General features: G+C 35.9%; 1 protein-coding gene across 3 annotated transcripts in view; it reads right to left on the bottom strand.

Moving 5' to 3' along the window:
* The window catches only part of LOC117409553 (zinc finger protein 608), a 45,432-nt gene extending 29,180 nt beyond the window's left edge, over positions 1 to 16,252 (bottom strand). The window contains exons 1-2 of one of the 3 annotated variants that reach the window (XM_034924660.2): positions 16,024 to 16,252; positions 12,943 to 13,914 (exon numbers count right to left, since the gene is read on the bottom strand). In XM_034924660.2, coding sequence (XP_034780551.2) covers positions 12,943 to 13,746 — 804 coding nt within the window. In that variant the 5' untranslated portion in view covers positions 13,747 to 13,914; positions 16,024 to 16,252. Of the gene's footprint in view, positions 1 to 12,942; positions 13,915 to 14,453; positions 15,244 to 16,023 lie in introns of those variants that run through there. The other 2 variants (XM_034924661.2, XM_034924662.2) reach the window with 2 other exon arrangements.
* Between the last annotated feature and the right edge of the window lie 1,323 nt (positions 16,253 to 17,575).

Raw genomic sequence — 17,575 nt, 5'->3', positions numbered from 1 at the left:
TCCCCCCCCCTCCCCCCTCCCCCCTCCCCCCTCCCATAGGTTTCTTTTTATCTGATTTTGTTTCAATATACAGTATTACTGCTGTGTAATGGTTATATTCAATATCAATCTTGGTAGAGGTATATATTATTTACTTGTCTTTCTTAATTCTGTCATTTTTCAGTATTATACGGATAGTATTTCCTGCAGTCCCATTCGTTCTCTAAGATTCTATTTTCTTTTATGACAACACATTTTTATTTTATTTATAGCAATCACTGGTGTTAATGGGCCAAATGTAAAAACAAAAACACCTGTACATAAAATAAAAATAAAAAATCGAGCCAACAGTCTCAATTTTATGCTTTGTTGAGATGTTTGATTTATTTATTTTTGTTTTCTAGTGACCGTGCTTAAGAGAATGTATTGTAACATGTAATGTGAGGACCCTATGCTTTTTTTCTCTAACATAATGGAAAAGAAACAGGCTGCCTAATTTAACACTATTTAAAGATTAAAAGTAGTATATTGCAGTTTACTGTCATTATGAAGATATTTAGGCTGAAACAAGTGACGGCTTCAGACAAAGCGTATTTTACCAGGTTCTACTTTACTCTCACCCCCGCGTGAGAAATTCCTAACCAGATAAACAAGGTGTCTCAAATAACATAAATCTTTTTTGGTCTTTTTTTATTACATCTAAGCAAGTGTCAATAAAAAATGACTTATTTAGTGGGTCAAATCAACAGATTTTTATTTAAGTAAACTAACTTAAATGCAGTAGAAAAAACAGGGGTTTAAGTGTTTGTTGTCTGGTTTAATGGATATTGACCTAAAGTTATCCTAGGTTTTAAAAAAAACAAAAAAAAATGACAAAACATTGTTTTAGAAAACAAAACAAAAGAAGAACTGGCAAAAAAGTCATATTTTGCTAAGATTGTCAGTTGTCATCAGGAATTGCATGCTGGGTAGATAGTTTGGTTAAAAACATTTTGCTTTTTTAAAGAATAAATTCATAAAAACTACAATGGGGCAGACCAACATTACCAGAGGAAAGGAGGTGGAGGACAGAACTGCATTGTTTTCAATGAATATTTAAGAAGTGGTCTGTGGATTATGTCATTTTGGGTGAACAGATCAATTATTACACCGGTAAAAAAAAAAAAAGTGTTAGTCTGCGCTGCTGGAGTATTTTGCATGTGTTTATGAAACAGGAGCCAATACCAGCCTTTTCCGTTAGTAGGGTTATTCAAAATACAAACTGGCCTCTATTAGTATTACTGTAAGCTTGCGCATTTTAACTACACTGATGATTTTATTTAGACAAACAGATTTTCTTGTGCCAAGTATAGGTGGTTAAAGGGTTTATGGTGGGATGTGCGCAATATTTGCTATTTTTTATTTATTTTTTACTAGACATATTAGTGAACAACCCTTTTTCATCTGTGACAATAATGAAAAAGTACTTATTTTGTAACACGCATTATTAAGCTGAACTCTTAGCCTTTCAAGAGACATTTTTCTGTAATAAGCAAATTAGTTACAAGAAAAAAAGTTACAAGAAATAGATGTCTACAATTATTTATTTAAGCAATGTTTCTTGCAAAACTCAAAAAATGCAAATTCAAAAGTATTCATACCCTTTGATGCTATGATATTATTGTCTACCAGGTGCTAGAAATTTCAATATGATAATGCAGAACCTAATTGTAGAAAAGTCTAGAAAAAGCTGGATTGTAGGTGAACATTCTTAGAGAGTATAAAAGGGTTAGGCATAGGACGATTGCTGTCATTACCAGTAAGTCAATTTGGAAAAAAATAAAGAGCTATCTGAATTATTTATTGTCATAAAGCTGGAGAAGGATACAAGAAGATTTACAAGCATTTTTAACTATTGTTTCTATTATCAAGAAAAAAAGCAACTCTTAGGAAAACATCACAAGGACAATTGCTTAAAGATTGCAAAACAGCATTTGAATGATGGATATGAGTTCTGGTCAAAGGTTTTGTGGAGTGATGAAACAAACAAACAAACAAAAAAAAAAAGACAGTCGTTACATTTGGAGAAAGTCTGGTGAGGCGTACAAACAAAAGAACACCATACCTACTGTCAAGCATGGAGGTGGTAATATCTTTTTATGGGGCTGATTTTCTTCGCTGACATATCCTAATCATTTAAAAGAGGTTATTATTGCTAAAGCTTCCTGAGCTATTAATTTCCTTTTCCTTGTCAGAGTATGAATACTTTTGAATTCGCATCAACTGGCAGTTTCAGAACCTTAGAAATCACTTTACTTCAGTGGTAACCCCTACGTAGGTACTATTGTAAAATGACCAGCCACTACTGTAAAATGACCAGCCCCTACGTAGAAAATGTGTAGTTCATGTACATTTATTTAGAACATATAGTATTTCATGTATTCTGATTGGTCCAAATAAATATTTGAAACATGTACTAAATAATGCATTGTTAACCCGGATGGCCTTCCATACTTTTCTGCAATCCATGCGTCGTTCACTCTTTAATAACACAAAAATCCTGCGTGAATCACACGAATCATCAGGAAAAAAATAAATACTTGAGGAATTAAAGATGATTGTTTTAAAAAAAGAAAATACAGGTTTACAAATGTCATTAAAATTGCATTTTTAGTTTAACTCTAATTACTGTAGGCTTTGAATGATCTATGAGTAAAGCACACTGCTGTAGCAGATCTTTATATCATTCACAAAAGAAAAGAAACCCCATTCTGTCACAGGGAGAGATTCTTTGTTGTATTGAAATCTGATGTATATATTTTTTTCCTCATATGCGCTTCAACATCTAGAAATTCAAGGATAAATGCTTTGTGGAAATCAATGGCCTTTCAAAACATGCAACAGCAAATTAATCGCTTCAGTTCTGTACTAGCTATTACCAAGAGCTGCTAATTAATTGGGGCAGTAAAACAAAGGCTGATTTACACGGAATCCTTTATTTTCTCTTTCTCCCGCTTTAAACATTTCATGAATGCAGACTGAACCGCATTTGTAAAGAAAGGAAAGGAGGGATCAAAAGCAGCATAAACGTTCTGTTAGATTTACTATGGCTTTTTCAGAATGCCCTAAACAAGTCTGCTCTGCCAACAACTGGTGCCCCATAGCTACAAGCAGTTTGCATTGTCAGGTTTATGTCACTCTGGGGTGGGGGAGTGGGGAGGAGAATAAATGCTAACTGCACTCAGCAATGAGCTCTTTCCACTTTCATCTTGGAACAGAAGACCAGAGATAACAACAATTCCCAATGCTTTAGCACCTCACAAATAGCATTACTCCCAACAGTAGTCCTGAGCATTTGGACAACAAATTAGACCCTTTTTTACAGTCAGCACTCATATATCCGACCCTATAACATTTTGACTTCAGTGGCAGTTAAACACGTGTGGCGCATATCTAATGATTTCATCTTATTTTACGTGTATGTAGTGAACACGTTGTAACCTGCCCACTGCCACCCAAACAGCCCTGCACACACGCACACATTTCGTACAAAAAGAAAAAATATGACTTGTTTTTGAGGAACTGTAAAGGGAGACATTGATTCTTTCATTGAAATTTGTTAGTGCACAAGTTGGGGGAATAACACAGCTAAAAGACAAAAAGCTAAGTTTTTTCAGGGAACACAAAAAAGATACAATGTCAAAAATACATAGCTGAAAAGGGTTGCATTTTAAAATGAGTAGGCTTCCATTTAGATGTACTGTAGTTGGTTTTGTTGGTACCGTACTATATTTTCAACAGTAGTAGTATTTTAATTCAGAACGATATGATTCTGAAAATATTACTTGCCAAAAGAGATGACTGGACACGAACTGTAATACAGTACATACTTTTAAATCCGGTACATGTGGCAGTATGTATAATTCCCAATTAAATGACACTACAGCAAAATGAAATCAAAATGTTACCCATGCACAGAACTGCTTAAAATGTAAGAGGCAATGCAATTTAGCAAAAGATTAAAAAGCCGAGTGTTGTGTTAGCTGAGTGTCGTATAGCCAAGTGCTGACTATTATTTTCTCAAAACAATGAAACCATTTTATTTTTCAAGCCTTGTACTTTCATAATTATTAAAAACTCACACTGTAGTGATCTAAAGCCTATATCAGGAGGTGACCAAACCGCGGCCCTTTTGCAGTTCAAGTGCGGCTCCCGGTGAAATGCTGGGTGACCCACGCTTTGCAGCTCAAATAAAGTAAAGTAAAGATAAGAGAAAGTAAAAATAAACACAATGTTTATTATTTATGTTCTCTGTATTCATTTGTGTTAATTATTCTTTCTTCTCTTCCGTTCTCTGGCCTGTTTCTTTGAGCCTGCATGTTCACTCAAGGATATTTCGTCACTTGTGGCGCATGCACATTTCGAAGCCGGATGTGCAGTTGAAAGTAAATTTCATAATTTTGAATTAAGTGCTCATTTGTTTTGTGGAGACAATGGCATTCAGCAAACCCTCCACGGGTAATAAACGAAATCATGAGGCTTTAAACCAGACTGGGAGAAAGAGTTTGCTTTCACTGAAAAGTGGTAAACTTGTGTCTAATCTCCAACAAATCGCTTACACACTAGTCTGTACAAGGCAAGCAACCTCAAACGTCATGAAAACACATTTTCATCTGAATATCCTCCTGGATCAGTCTTAAGGCAGATGCTGCTTTCGGCGTTCAGTAAAGAAGCTGATTTAATGACTCAAGAGAGTTTTGTATGGCAAGAATGGAATATCGCTTGAATAACGTTCTTATTCAGATGAATGAATCTCTTCAAAAAATTGGAATGGTGGCGCTAGACTAGAGAATGCATGTTTAAATATTGCAGGTCTAAAATTAATATTATATTTACATATCTTATGTCTGGTCATGAGCAGGTACTGTAATCCCTTTCAAAATAAATACAGTGCATTTGTCATCCACAAATCTCAACAGTACTTACACGCACCAGTCATACAAAAAAAACAAAAAAAAAAAACACACGTCTTTTTTTAAACCCAGTTTTCAAATCTTCAAGGGAAGAGCTTGTCAAAAAGAATCCTTAGAAAAATTTGTTTTTATGTGGTGTTTTTGGTGAAATCAGGTCAGTTGTTGTATTTTGCTTCATAATATACTTTATTTAAAGTACATAATACATACAGCATAAACAGATATAATGGAAAAACACCAGTGTTACATTTAAAGTTTAATACACTATAGATCTACAGTATAATACAAATTACACAGAAACCGGGCAGGCTCTGCAATGTTCTATCCCTTGTTGTGTATTTTCCTGCCATCAAGAGATAGCCACACAACTACAGTACTGCACAACAATGCTAGTATTTAAAATGTCTTGCTCTCGCAAACATCTCATGTTTTACAGTATGTGTCTTGCGGCTCTCGACCATATGGAAATTTTGGTACGTGGCTCGTAGGGTCAGGAAGTTTAACCACCCCTGGACTATATGCGAAGTTAAATCAACAAAATGCTTTTCACAGACATGGTGGTAATTAGAGTTTAAAAGCACAAAACTGCTAGAAGGCTTCAGGAGGACATACAAAAGTACCACCTCCTGTTCCTGTCAAGGCCAGTTTGCTTTATATTGAAATTGTCATTTTTGGTGACCCAATGTTCATTACATAATGGGCATTTGAAGATCAAACAGCAACATCATACTTCGTAATCGATCATACTCCATTTTGTTACCACAGGAATTAATCCAGCACGTCTGCTGAACTCCATTACACAAGGGGTGCTTCTACTAATAATCTATGGTGGGCTTCCTATTCACCTTTACTGCTAAACGCATTTACATTTGAATTCACAAACCTCATGTCACCCATAACGTGGGCTACTACCAAATACGTCCCTTTATTAAATTGTGCACAATTGTGAACATTTCTACCCAGTCACCGTTTGACAGATTTTTAAAAAAAAAAAAAAAACTCTTGCAATCATATGTTTAAGTAAACACCATTTTAATAAAAATCGGCAATGGGCATGAATGAATAAATAAATAAATAAATAAATGTTATAACAGCATTAACTATTTTTAACTCATTTCAGTAAAACTGCACACATGGCATAACATGGCAATTGTAGTCGCTGCAGTTTTACATCTAATTGAAAGCAGATTAGGGCTCTGCCTCAGGGGGACTTTGTCAAGTGTAGAAAATGGAGCAAATGAAGAGAGAGAGGCAAAAACACTGCAAAGAGATGACAGTTTTACAACGCTCCTGGCAATAAATGGGTACTAGATTAAAATGAATGTACTTTGACACTGGCTGGAGCTTTCTTAGTTGCATATCAGACAGTTCAAAGCTATAAAAATATTTATAGAAATACATCAGCAAAAAAAAAAAAAGTAGTTGGTTGTAAAAAATAAAAGCATAGATCATTAGTGTGTTTAACTTAGGCTGTTAACCTAAATGCAAGCAAACCACTTGCCAGGTTACTGTAACAAAGAATTAGAATGAGGAGCCTGCCAACTGCAAGCATTATTTTTTTTTCTTTTAACAGAGAAAAGAGATTGTGAAAAAAAAAAAGTGATGGTGTAATGGAAACAGCTGCACTTCAGTGTCTGGCATCTGCTATAACATTCATGGGGAAAGATGGTGAAGTATTTGGGCAATGAACAAACAATTTGATTACTGCATCTGCTAACAATTCTATCTGTTTAAAAAATGAGAACAAGTTCAGTTTTTTTTTTCTCTTAATCTACATCGACTTAAAAAATATTGTCCTTCAAAGAAGACTAACAAAGGATGGAAAAACAATATATTGATTATATCTTGTTTGGAAACCAACGAAAAACACATTCCACATTTTCATAAACCACAAATGAGTCACCAAGACAACCACGGAGGTGACATTTTCAATGATGGACGCTGACCTCATGTACTGCAATGAAAAAAAGAAACACTGAGCAGTCTTTAGAACTCTCTTCTTGCGTCTCTTGGGTAGAGATGGGGCAAGCATGTCTACAAATGGCAATCAATAAAGCAGGGTAAGATTTTAGGAGTTTTGGACATAAAGGCAAGCAAAGAAGATTCATTTTGTCCATGTAGGCTTACGTTCTGAGAAAAGCAGCTGTGTAAATTTGTGTGGCTCACAAAATTCCAGATGTGGAAAGCTTTGAGAAATGAATGGCTACATGAAACACCCTTTATGGAAATGGTGTCTTGAAAAGAACCTATTTATGAAGACATTTTGAAAGCAGCATAGCCAAGGTTGCTTTGAAGTTTCTTCTGTTGTAAACTAAGACAACTTTAGCAAATCCTTTCAAGGCCAGACTTAGTGTAGGCTACTTTAGTATAAAAGCACAAATGGCATGCAGTAATTTCAGGACAGTTATGGGAAGGTAATACATTGCCACCAGGTCTTCTCATATTTCCTTTTCAATAAAAAAGCCACCAGGGAAATATGAAAAAAATTAAAAAATAAATGTTCTGTACAGTCGAAGCACATCTCTGTGGCTGCAAGCCATCTGTTTGATCATTAAAATAAGAGGCTGTCAATATCAATATGATTAAAACCACAAGAAAGGCGAGTGATGCATTCTTTGTTTTAGATTGTTTTAAGCATTTCCTTTTTCTGTTTTAGCCAATAGTCTGTTTTAAGCTTCAACGGTAAATCAAAGTTTAACAACCATACATTGGAGAATTGAAGCAGTCAATCTAATGAAGTTCCTTTCCGCTTCCAAAAACATTACAAAACAGCCCCATTGTCTGTCAATCCAGACTGTAATCTATGCATGAATATCTGAATAGTTTTACAACTAATCATTCTGATGCAAAAGCTTTGTTTTACTTGCCAAGACCATTTAGCAAGGATTAAAGGGAAACTACAATACAGACAATATGCAGCAAGTACTGGCCACACAAAGTACCTCCAGATCTACTCCTGGGTCTCCCTGTGTTCATACTGTAAACTGAACATTGTAGCCTTGTGCTATTTTTCCCTAAGAAATGCAATAATATCCGAAGTGAATTGCTGAAATGTAATATAGCATTATCACAATCTGTAGGGATGTTTACTAAATTGTGTAAATTACTTTGCTCATTTAAAAATGTCTCTTTAGTTATCTATTTCATTTTTTTTAAAAAAATATTAAAATGAATGATTTGAAGTCTGAAACAATGTAGAAATATAGCTTTACAATAAAGCTGGATATTACTCAACAGGATTCCCAATTATTATTATTAAGGTCACACGACTACAAACATATCCCGTACATCAGAAAAATGTAGAAATCCACAATTAGAACTGTTGGAAAGAAATGAAAAAAAAACAGATGCAGGTTTTGACATTTTAAAGACTGCAAGAGAGTGGTTTTATTATGTTTAATGGACTGAGCACTGAATAAACTGACACTCCCATCCTACAGCCTTCTCTAGAGTATGCCTGACAGGAATAATCTTAGCTCAAGGACAAGAGATTGTGACGAAGTGAGACCTGATTACGGTACACAGATGTCTTTTGTATGTGCATAATCCAGACCAGATATCTTCTGTCTGTCTCAGGTTATAAAAGAAACATTACCAAGCAGTAGTTGTAACATTTTGTAAATATGTTTACAAAAACATGAAAACCACAACCTTAAAAACGCAAAAGACAAAACAACACTTCATGTGAACCACAGCCTGTAACTTTCTAGACTGTGTAGCCCAGACATTGCTTTTAATGGTCACGGCCCTCCTGGGAAAAGCAAGAATGTATTGTGTGTTAATGATCACAAGCAGAGTTTCCTTGCCTTTCTTTTTCATCGCAACTGCAGTTGGTCTTCCCTGGAGCTTTACCATTAACATGTCTGTTTCCTGTCAGCCCACTCAGAGATAATGTCATTTATCTCAAGGCGGCACAAGACCAGTCATTAGCCTCAATAAAAAGACCCTGGACAAAGACCGGATGATGGCTTATCAAAAGCTCAGAAAAACGGCAGCAAAGCTGACTGACTAACACAAGGAATTGTACCGGCCAAACTATGGAGGTCTGACAACTTCATACAAAAATTTCAATAGAAGAAACTTCATAATTGTTACAGTATACCCAGCATTATTTTTATTACCCATTAAAAATAAATAAGCAGATTTTATTATGTTTAAAAGATCTCCAAACACCAGACGCTACAGGACAAGTCACACCACGACAAAACAATAAATAAAACATGTATTTTTGACACAAGACATTCACACTACATTACATTGATCTGTGTGTGGTTAAATACATAACCTGTGCAGCAAAACAAACAAAACAGAATATGATTTCATTATATAATTAAACCATAGATATGCATGTGTGTGTTTACGTATTTACACGTATTTGCAATATATTGAAAAACCTGGCCCTAATTTGAATACACTAACTAATTTAGTACTGGTTGTTTTGACGTGTATTACTAATGTTTGTTAATATATTTTTATGGGGGGAGGGGGGGGGGCGTGAAATTTGCCATGACATCACCACTGGTGTGAAAGGTAGTGGCAGCAAAAATACAATTTTAATCACCGGACAAATCGCATCGCGTCAGGAGTGTGGAGACCTTACCACTGTTAAGACTAGTTCCTTAAATGATTTTGGTTACAAAATGCATAGAAGAAAAGCTGAATTAATACCAGATTCCACATAAGAAACACACCATATGTTTTATAAAACGTTTGTATGCTTAGAGGAAGCTCCAAGAACACCACATTTTGAATACAAGGCTGTTTAAAGAACACATGCTTAACTTCCGTGTCATCTGCTGCATGTTGTCCCCAAGGCCCTTTAAACCAGCTTAAAAGTGCTAAATACGGTTAGCGTCTACACTACGCGTTCAATACTTCAAGACTACCTCCTGAGGTTCTAAATTAGATCTCATCAGGTAGTGCGGTTTCTCATAAGTGTGGACCCTGTAATAACAAACTACACTTTCTGTGCGTCCTCCAATATCCCAATATGTGTGGACATTACCAATACAAGTCTCAGAACAGGCATCTGAAGGAGTTGTGAAAGACTATCAATATTGCTGCACCATATACAATTTCTGAAGCTTGTTGTAAAATGATGGATCATGGAGCTGCATGATCAGATGCCGAAATCATGGCACACTGATATCTGGAGCGATGAAATCGGTCAAGGAGAACTTCAGAGTTCAAAATGAAAAGCACAGATTATGATAAAATGTACCTTGTGTTTAAGAAACAAAGCCATAACGTTCATGCTAAGAAGCACTATGTGCTCCGTATTTCCCGGGTTATAAACATAAAATACAGTGCACGGTGCGATAATGTCCTGTTAAGTCTCACAGTCCATTGGGCTGCCAAGAACTGTAACCAAACAATTTTAATAGTGTTTGTGCACATTAAGCCCAACTGAACATGAAACGGTACTTTAGTGTGAACGCTTTGAGTTGGATTAATTTAAATGTTTGTTGAGTAAGGTTCTCGAGATCGGTTATGTAGTGTGGACAGGGCCTTAATTGCTCAACAACTCTAGAAACCCTTTACGATTTTTAATGTGCTGATAAAAGTATGCAATTTAAGGAAACACATTAACTGGACTAGCTTCTGTACACTTACTGTAATTTGTTAATTAGAAAACATATTTTGTTGTGTTTAACCAGCATGAACTTGTTTTAAACCTAGATAACCTGTCAAGAGAAGTTCAATTGTATGCCTGCTCGTGCACACTCAGAGGTCAGGTAGGAGATCACCCAGAACAATTTCACTGAACAGAGGGCAGAACCTCTTCTCAACAGTGCAAGAGGCTTTGGTCTGTCAATTCATAGTTACAAAGTTCCAAGCAGCTATACTTAGGTAGATAACATTAGTGCTAGTTTCAGCTTAATAGCTCAGATACAGCTATAGGACAGGTTGATGGCAAAAATAAAGGACCTTCCCTCAATTAATTCTATTTGATAAATACCGGTACAATGCATAAAAAATAAACACTTTTTTTTTTTTTTTTTGCATATTTCCCTCCCTCACAAACCACTGAAGGCTTAAGCAGCATTGTTAACAATTTATAAAACATATTCTCGTATGTGAAATGTAACACTTTCAAATGTGACAAAAAAACACGGGGGTCAAATTCCATCCCGAAACATTAACAGGACTTTCCAAATGGATCTCAAAACACGCACAGCTAGCATTCTGTCAGCTGTCAAAAAACAAATACCATGCTGCTGCCTTTTAAATGAACTCAAGGTTTTGTCAGTGAACCAGTTTGGCAAAGAAACTGCTTTTCTAGTGTTAAACACTGCACAGTTCTGGCTAACACACAATATTTGTTCAACACACAGATATAATTCAAGAGTCATCTTACCTTCAAAGACCGTCTACACAACTAACACCATAGCCAATCAAATGCATAATTCCATTCCTCTTGTTGGACGAAAGAGTTCCAAGACCCTGTCTAATACTGCTGATGGACAAATATATTTATTCGGTAATCCTATATTGAAAGCATTTTGCAAAAAACCCAGAGGAGTGGTTACTAAGCTTTCCAAGTCTACTAATTCAGACATGCCAGTAACAGCTTAACCACAAAAAATGGGCTGCTTGAATATAGCACAAACAACTTAGAATTATAGGCTGTTTTGACTTGATCCGTACATTAAGGGAGTGGCAAGGTTTACAACATACTTGTGGTTTTCTGCATAAAAGAGCCAGCAAAAATAGAGACAGATTTAATTGGCTTTTATAAAGCTGAGATTTTCAAGGTTTTACATGACTTTTTTTACAGTAGATAGAGAAATAAAAATACTGAACAGTATTGCTAATAAACAGAAGGCTGTAATTTGTTACCATTTAGAACAGTGTACATTTCAATATCTACACTAAATACCACCAGAGGTTTGTTTTATCAACTCTTAGCTTGACAGTTTAGAATGGACTATTCAAAGATAATGTCAACCAGAAAAGAGACAACCACACCACATTGGATGCTATGACACCGGCCTCAAAATGGACTAAACACAAGGGCTGAATGTAAATCTTAATTCAAATGCAAAGGGTGCAGAAGTGCTGTTACTTCGACATTCAAAACACATCCAGTGACCCAAATGAAATGGCAGTGAATGGCATCTTATAACGTGTCACCCTCTCTATGAACCAAGTAAGGGGGTTGAGCAAAAGGGAAGTACAGATATAGCTTTCTTCAGTAAAACTCCAAATGGGCCTCCCCCTTGAGCACCAGGGAAATAATGATGGCCCCTAACCTCTTCATTTTAAGGATATGGGAAATGACAAGCAACAAGTTAAGAAAAACTCCCAAACCACTAAGCAACTGGCAACTCTTATAGCCCTTGGAAACTTACATCTCATATCAATTTACACTCCCCTTGCTTCCCTTAACAGCAGCATCCTTTTGACCTTTAATTATCCAACAATAGTCCCTTGAGAAAACAAATACTAAAATAACTAAAGTCTCAGAAAATACAGTTGATTAAATCCAGTGTCTGCTGGTAATGTATTACTTAATTTAATAAATCCTGAATGAGTCAAACCAGCCAACACCATAATAGGTGTAATAAGTCAAACTTATTATTACACATAAAAGCCCCTTGTTACACATAAAAGCCCCTCCCCCACTCTGCAGGCAATGACAGGAGACTAGAATAATAACATGTAACTCTTTGCTCTCTGTTCATACTCCTGGCTGTTGTACAAACAGAAACCCTTTAAACATTTGAATTTGAAACTGGCCCTTAAATATCCATGACAACGATCCACAAATGCTAAACACCAGGAGGCAAATGAACAATTTTGTACACACAAAAACATACATATAATCTGTCAGATTCAATTAAAAATTGAGAGTACCAGTATTTGTTTATTTTAATTGGATCATCAATTTAAAAGAATGAACTGCCTATCGCCATTAGACCTGCAGGTCTTATCTATATTATAGTGAAATAAATGCGAGAAATGTAGTAGGCTAAATTAAAGGATTTCTCAAAATTAAAGTAAATCGTACCTTTTCGGATTTCAATTTCTTCATTAGTCTGTGGCTCTCCTCTTCGTCCTCCTCTTTCTTTAAAACTATAGAGTTCCCCATTATCCCTGAATCCAGACCACTTTTGTTAACATCTCCCACCACAGTGTCCCCATGATATGGACTCCCTTTGGCTCCAAATCCGTATAGATGGCCAGATGAGGGACTGGCACTTGAATTCGCATGTCCAATTTCATGCTTTTCCTTCCTCGCTTTATTGACATCCTTATCCCTTTTTGAGCCCCTGCTCTGATTTTTACCATTTTTTTCTTCTTTGATTTTAGTGCATGAAACAATTGCATTACAAGTGTTTGGGTTACTAACAGCTTGGCCCAGAGCTGAATTCATGCCAGGTCCCTCCCCAGGGCGCCCTTGAACTTCCTGCCTCTTACCAGCACTGCTGATCTCTGGAATCCCATACAATGCAGCAGAGGAAAGAGATTTATTCGCATCCTTAGAAGTTTTGTTCCTTTTCACTTTGGATTTGCCAGTCTCCTTATTGGAATTTCCCTGGGGAGCAGGGGGCTGAACAGATGTAAATTTTAAGCCATCCGATAAGGCTGATGTTGCATTAGCACCACTGGATGTCAGACCCCCACAATCCTTTGAGCTGGTGGTGTTATTAGCAGAATTATTCATCTCCAATTTTTGTCTGTCTTTCTCCAAATCAGCGTCCAAGTCAATGATCAAATTGCCAACCCCAATTTCCCAATCATCACCACTGTCATAAGTATCAACTGCGTTTGGATCCACACTTTTTTCACCTGTGGAACTATTCATGGACATCCTGGAGGTGAGATTTCTGGCATAAAATGTCGATGAATTCCCCCGACTTGAACTTGGTGAGAGGACATTCGTTGTTCACCTGCGTATCTAACCCTCCTTTCTTTTTTCCCCTTTAATTATATCAGTGCATCCTTAGCTCTACAACCTTATGTCCAGATCCATCACATCCTGTGGTAAAAGCAAGGGAAAAAGTTGTATGGCTATAATCAGTAATATGCCATTAGGGGTCTTAATGAAAATCGTTATTCTCTTCCTTTTTTGGATTTGTAACTTACAATTAAAAAAATACTACAGAAAAGCAGCTTAAGTTACCAATACTATTATTAAAAACAATTATGTAAACTAAATAAATACTGTAGCCTGTACAGTAATTAATTTACGATGTACAAAGCCTGTTTTAATTCTCATTTATACAATACGTAGATTTATACGTTTTACATGCCTAATTAAAAAAAGAAAAGAAAAAATCAACACAGGAAAAACGCTTTCTTGGCAAAGATAAACAAAAAAAAATATATTAACTGATTTCTCATCCAAAATGCTACATACACTACAGGTATGGTTTACGAGACTACACTTTAAATAGTACACCAATGTTAAAACATTAAGTTGATCACTTACAAATTATGGTTGAATTAAAAATAATAATAAAAAAAACAATCAAATTCCAGCTACGCTAAATCTTTAAACACACCAATAATCCTTACCTTCAGTGCCTTCGGTCATTTTGTTCCAGCAAGGCGACAAAACAAATACCCTACCAAGATTACAGAACTGCCTCATATTAATACCATAGAGCCCAATCAAAATTCAAATTGCTGTATAATGCCAGTCAAAAAGTGAACCATCCAGTTAAAATCCTCTTTCTTCTCTTAACAGCAAAAAATGCATCAGTTACAATCTGACAAGATTAACAGGACTCGAGTCTCCAATAAAAATAATAACAAAAAAAAAATTGAAGAAAAAAAAAAACACCAAGGTAAAGTTTTCAAACTTCACATTCCGCCTTCAATCCAAGACTTCACAGCCACCCAGATCAGTAAGTAATGAGGCCATGAAACAAACCTACAGGCGTCCTGCTTGTAACAAGATAGAATTTGCGAACCCTGGGATAAATTACCGAGAAAAATAAAGGGGATCAAAAAATCTGGAGTGGAGTTGGATGGCTGTCTGGATTTGGCACTGGTTCCCTTCACTTTACAATACAATAATTTTGTTTAAAAAAAGATTAATTGCTGATGGGTGGGGGGATATATCCTCACCACGACAGATTAAAAAGGCTATCGAGATTTTCTTTTCATTTGCGGAAACATTTCTTCCTGGGAAATATAACTGTGTATTACGGTATCGTCAGTATAAATTAATTTTGTATTCAGTGTGCACAATTTTTTTTAAAGTAACAATACTACGGGTTCTTAATAATTACCAATCAGATTGTTAAATGTTCTCATTTTAGAGACTCGCTCACAATTTTTAAGCTTGCGTTACCCAACTAAAAGCTGTAATGAATTGTTGATGGAAGCAGAGTGGTTTGCTGGACGGATCAGGGCAGGGGGATGGGCACTGTGAGACATCAGCCAACCATTTTTATGTGAACTATTTTGTTACAGTGCAAGCTTTAATATCAAGTGAGAAAATGGGATTCAACTGGTTGTCGTGAGAACATTAATCGATGAAAAAAAAAACAGACAAGAACTAAAGTACCTTTTTTATGCTGAGATATTTCTCATAGCACAAAAAGATTGGTGGAAAAAATAACTAGTATTCTGACACATTGTAACTGATTAAGTGACCTCTTAAATAAAAATAGCACAGAGCAAATCAACAACTAAAGTGCTTGCACGACACATTTCTACAATACAGCAGTTCAAAGCAAGCCTCTTTAAAAAAACTCCAAATATCTTCACAAAATAAGAATCGTGTATCATGTGACTAATGCAGATTTATTTAACTAGCATTTGTAACACCCTGGTGGCTGCACCAACGCCCCGATTGTCCTCTGTGGTTTGATATTTACATATTATCCAATTCATTGAAATAAAATTCAGTATTACTTTTTTTTCCCTATAATGAATGGAGTGTTTTGTTCATTTTATTCAATGGTTACAGTTTCCCGACCTAAAACAAGCTAATGGCTTTAGTCTGACTCACGCCAGTGAATTTCCTTAAGCGTGAACTATGTTTTCACCTGATCAGAGTAATTGAATGCCAAATCATTTAACACTTGCCTTGCCGAACGTGGAAAGGCTGTCCCCACACACACACAGTCATACTTACGATCTGCATTGGATCGGGTGTGCCTTTTCCGTCGGGCTTCATTGAAAGTTTTAGCTGTTTTAGTCCAAGTGTTTTAAATTATACACATCAGCCATTTAAAAAAAAACTAAAATAAAAAATTCCACACGCTGCTACTACCAGAGAGAAAATGCAAACTGAGTAAAGCTCAGCTTCTACCTGAAAGGACTTTTCTTTGTTCCCAATGCCCTTCTGGTTACAGCCAATGAAATCCATGCTTTTATGGAACCTAGCCCTCCTATTGGTCAACAGATTCTCCACAGCTAGAAAGAGAGTGTTTTTCACACACTGAAGTGAACAAGCAAGCAGAGTAGACTGAAGCGGCTTTGCATGCTTCAACAAAAACGACAATTGATTTTCACTTACATTTAAAAATAGATTTGTTTACCCTTAAATTAAAAAAAGTACAGTTTCATTATTAATAGACACGCTCACTGTTATGTACGGCGTACACATGGGGCATCCAGTACTTCAAATATATGAAAAAAAGAAAGAAATCTAAAGCAAAATTATGTTTTGGCTTGTAAGAATATAAAGAACAATTTTGTTAAGATTTGACGCTCAAATGAGCAGCTATTGTTGGTTATAATACGAAATGTGCGTATAATGCATAGCTAACTAACATGCATACACACTGTGCATAGATATTTAAATCTGAACGACTAGTTACATTTAGTTATTCTCATTGTTTCACGCTGGGCTAGGATAGTGTAGCTGAATGCCACCCGCAGGGTGTGTTTCAATTGCCAGTCTAAAGGATGTACTGCTCGCTTTAAAAAAAATCACTTCTCAAATGCAGTCTACACGACGTCTCTTGCATATTAAGTTTAATACACTAGAATGTATCTACATTTAGTTTTGTTTAAGATGCCTAACATGACTGTCTCAAGGTGAAGGTTGTTGTATTACCATAATTAAGTACACATGTATTCATATATAGGGCCTACGTTTAATTATAAATCAGGAATGGAAAACAGGGTTTTAACACGTGCATATGGTCAAATTAAAATACTAGTGGCTAAAGCCAAACCTCAGCCTAGAACTTTATTTTTTATTTTTTAAACCAGTGCTGAACATCTCCGATCACGCGTTATTTACATTAAACAAACAAGTACGATTTGTTCCCCTCCCCCCAGCCAGTACGTAGTAATGTGAACTGTGTTACAGCGAATAAGAGTCGAATCTGTTTATAGAGCAATTACTGTAAACTATTTGCATTCAGCGCAGAGTAAAGATGGAATAGCGTGTCACTCAATTTTAATGTACTACAACCAATAAATACCTAATTAAAGCATAAACCTCAGCTTGGGGAATAAGAGACCCAAAGCACTATCTCTTGTTCTGTGCGCAGACTGTTATTCATTTTCTTATTCAAAACCCCAAATCTAAAACCAGTATTATGTTTTGCTTCAGTTAAATGTTTTAATGTTTTCCCTATGCCCATTAAAACATTTTTTCCTCCAACTAAACTTGTTGTTGTTATTATTTATTTATTATTATTTATTTCTTAGCAGACACCCTTATCCAGGGTGAC

Source organism: Acipenser ruthenus, chromosome 1 (assembly GCF_902713425.1).
Source record: "Acipenser ruthenus chromosome 1, fAciRut3.2 maternal haplotype, whole genome shotgun sequence".
NCBI lineage: Eukaryota > Metazoa > Chordata > Actinopteri > Acipenseriformes > Acipenseridae > Acipenser > Acipenser ruthenus.
The sequence above is the reverse complement of the archived record's forward strand: the minus strand, read 5'-3'. Positions and strand labels throughout refer to the sequence as shown.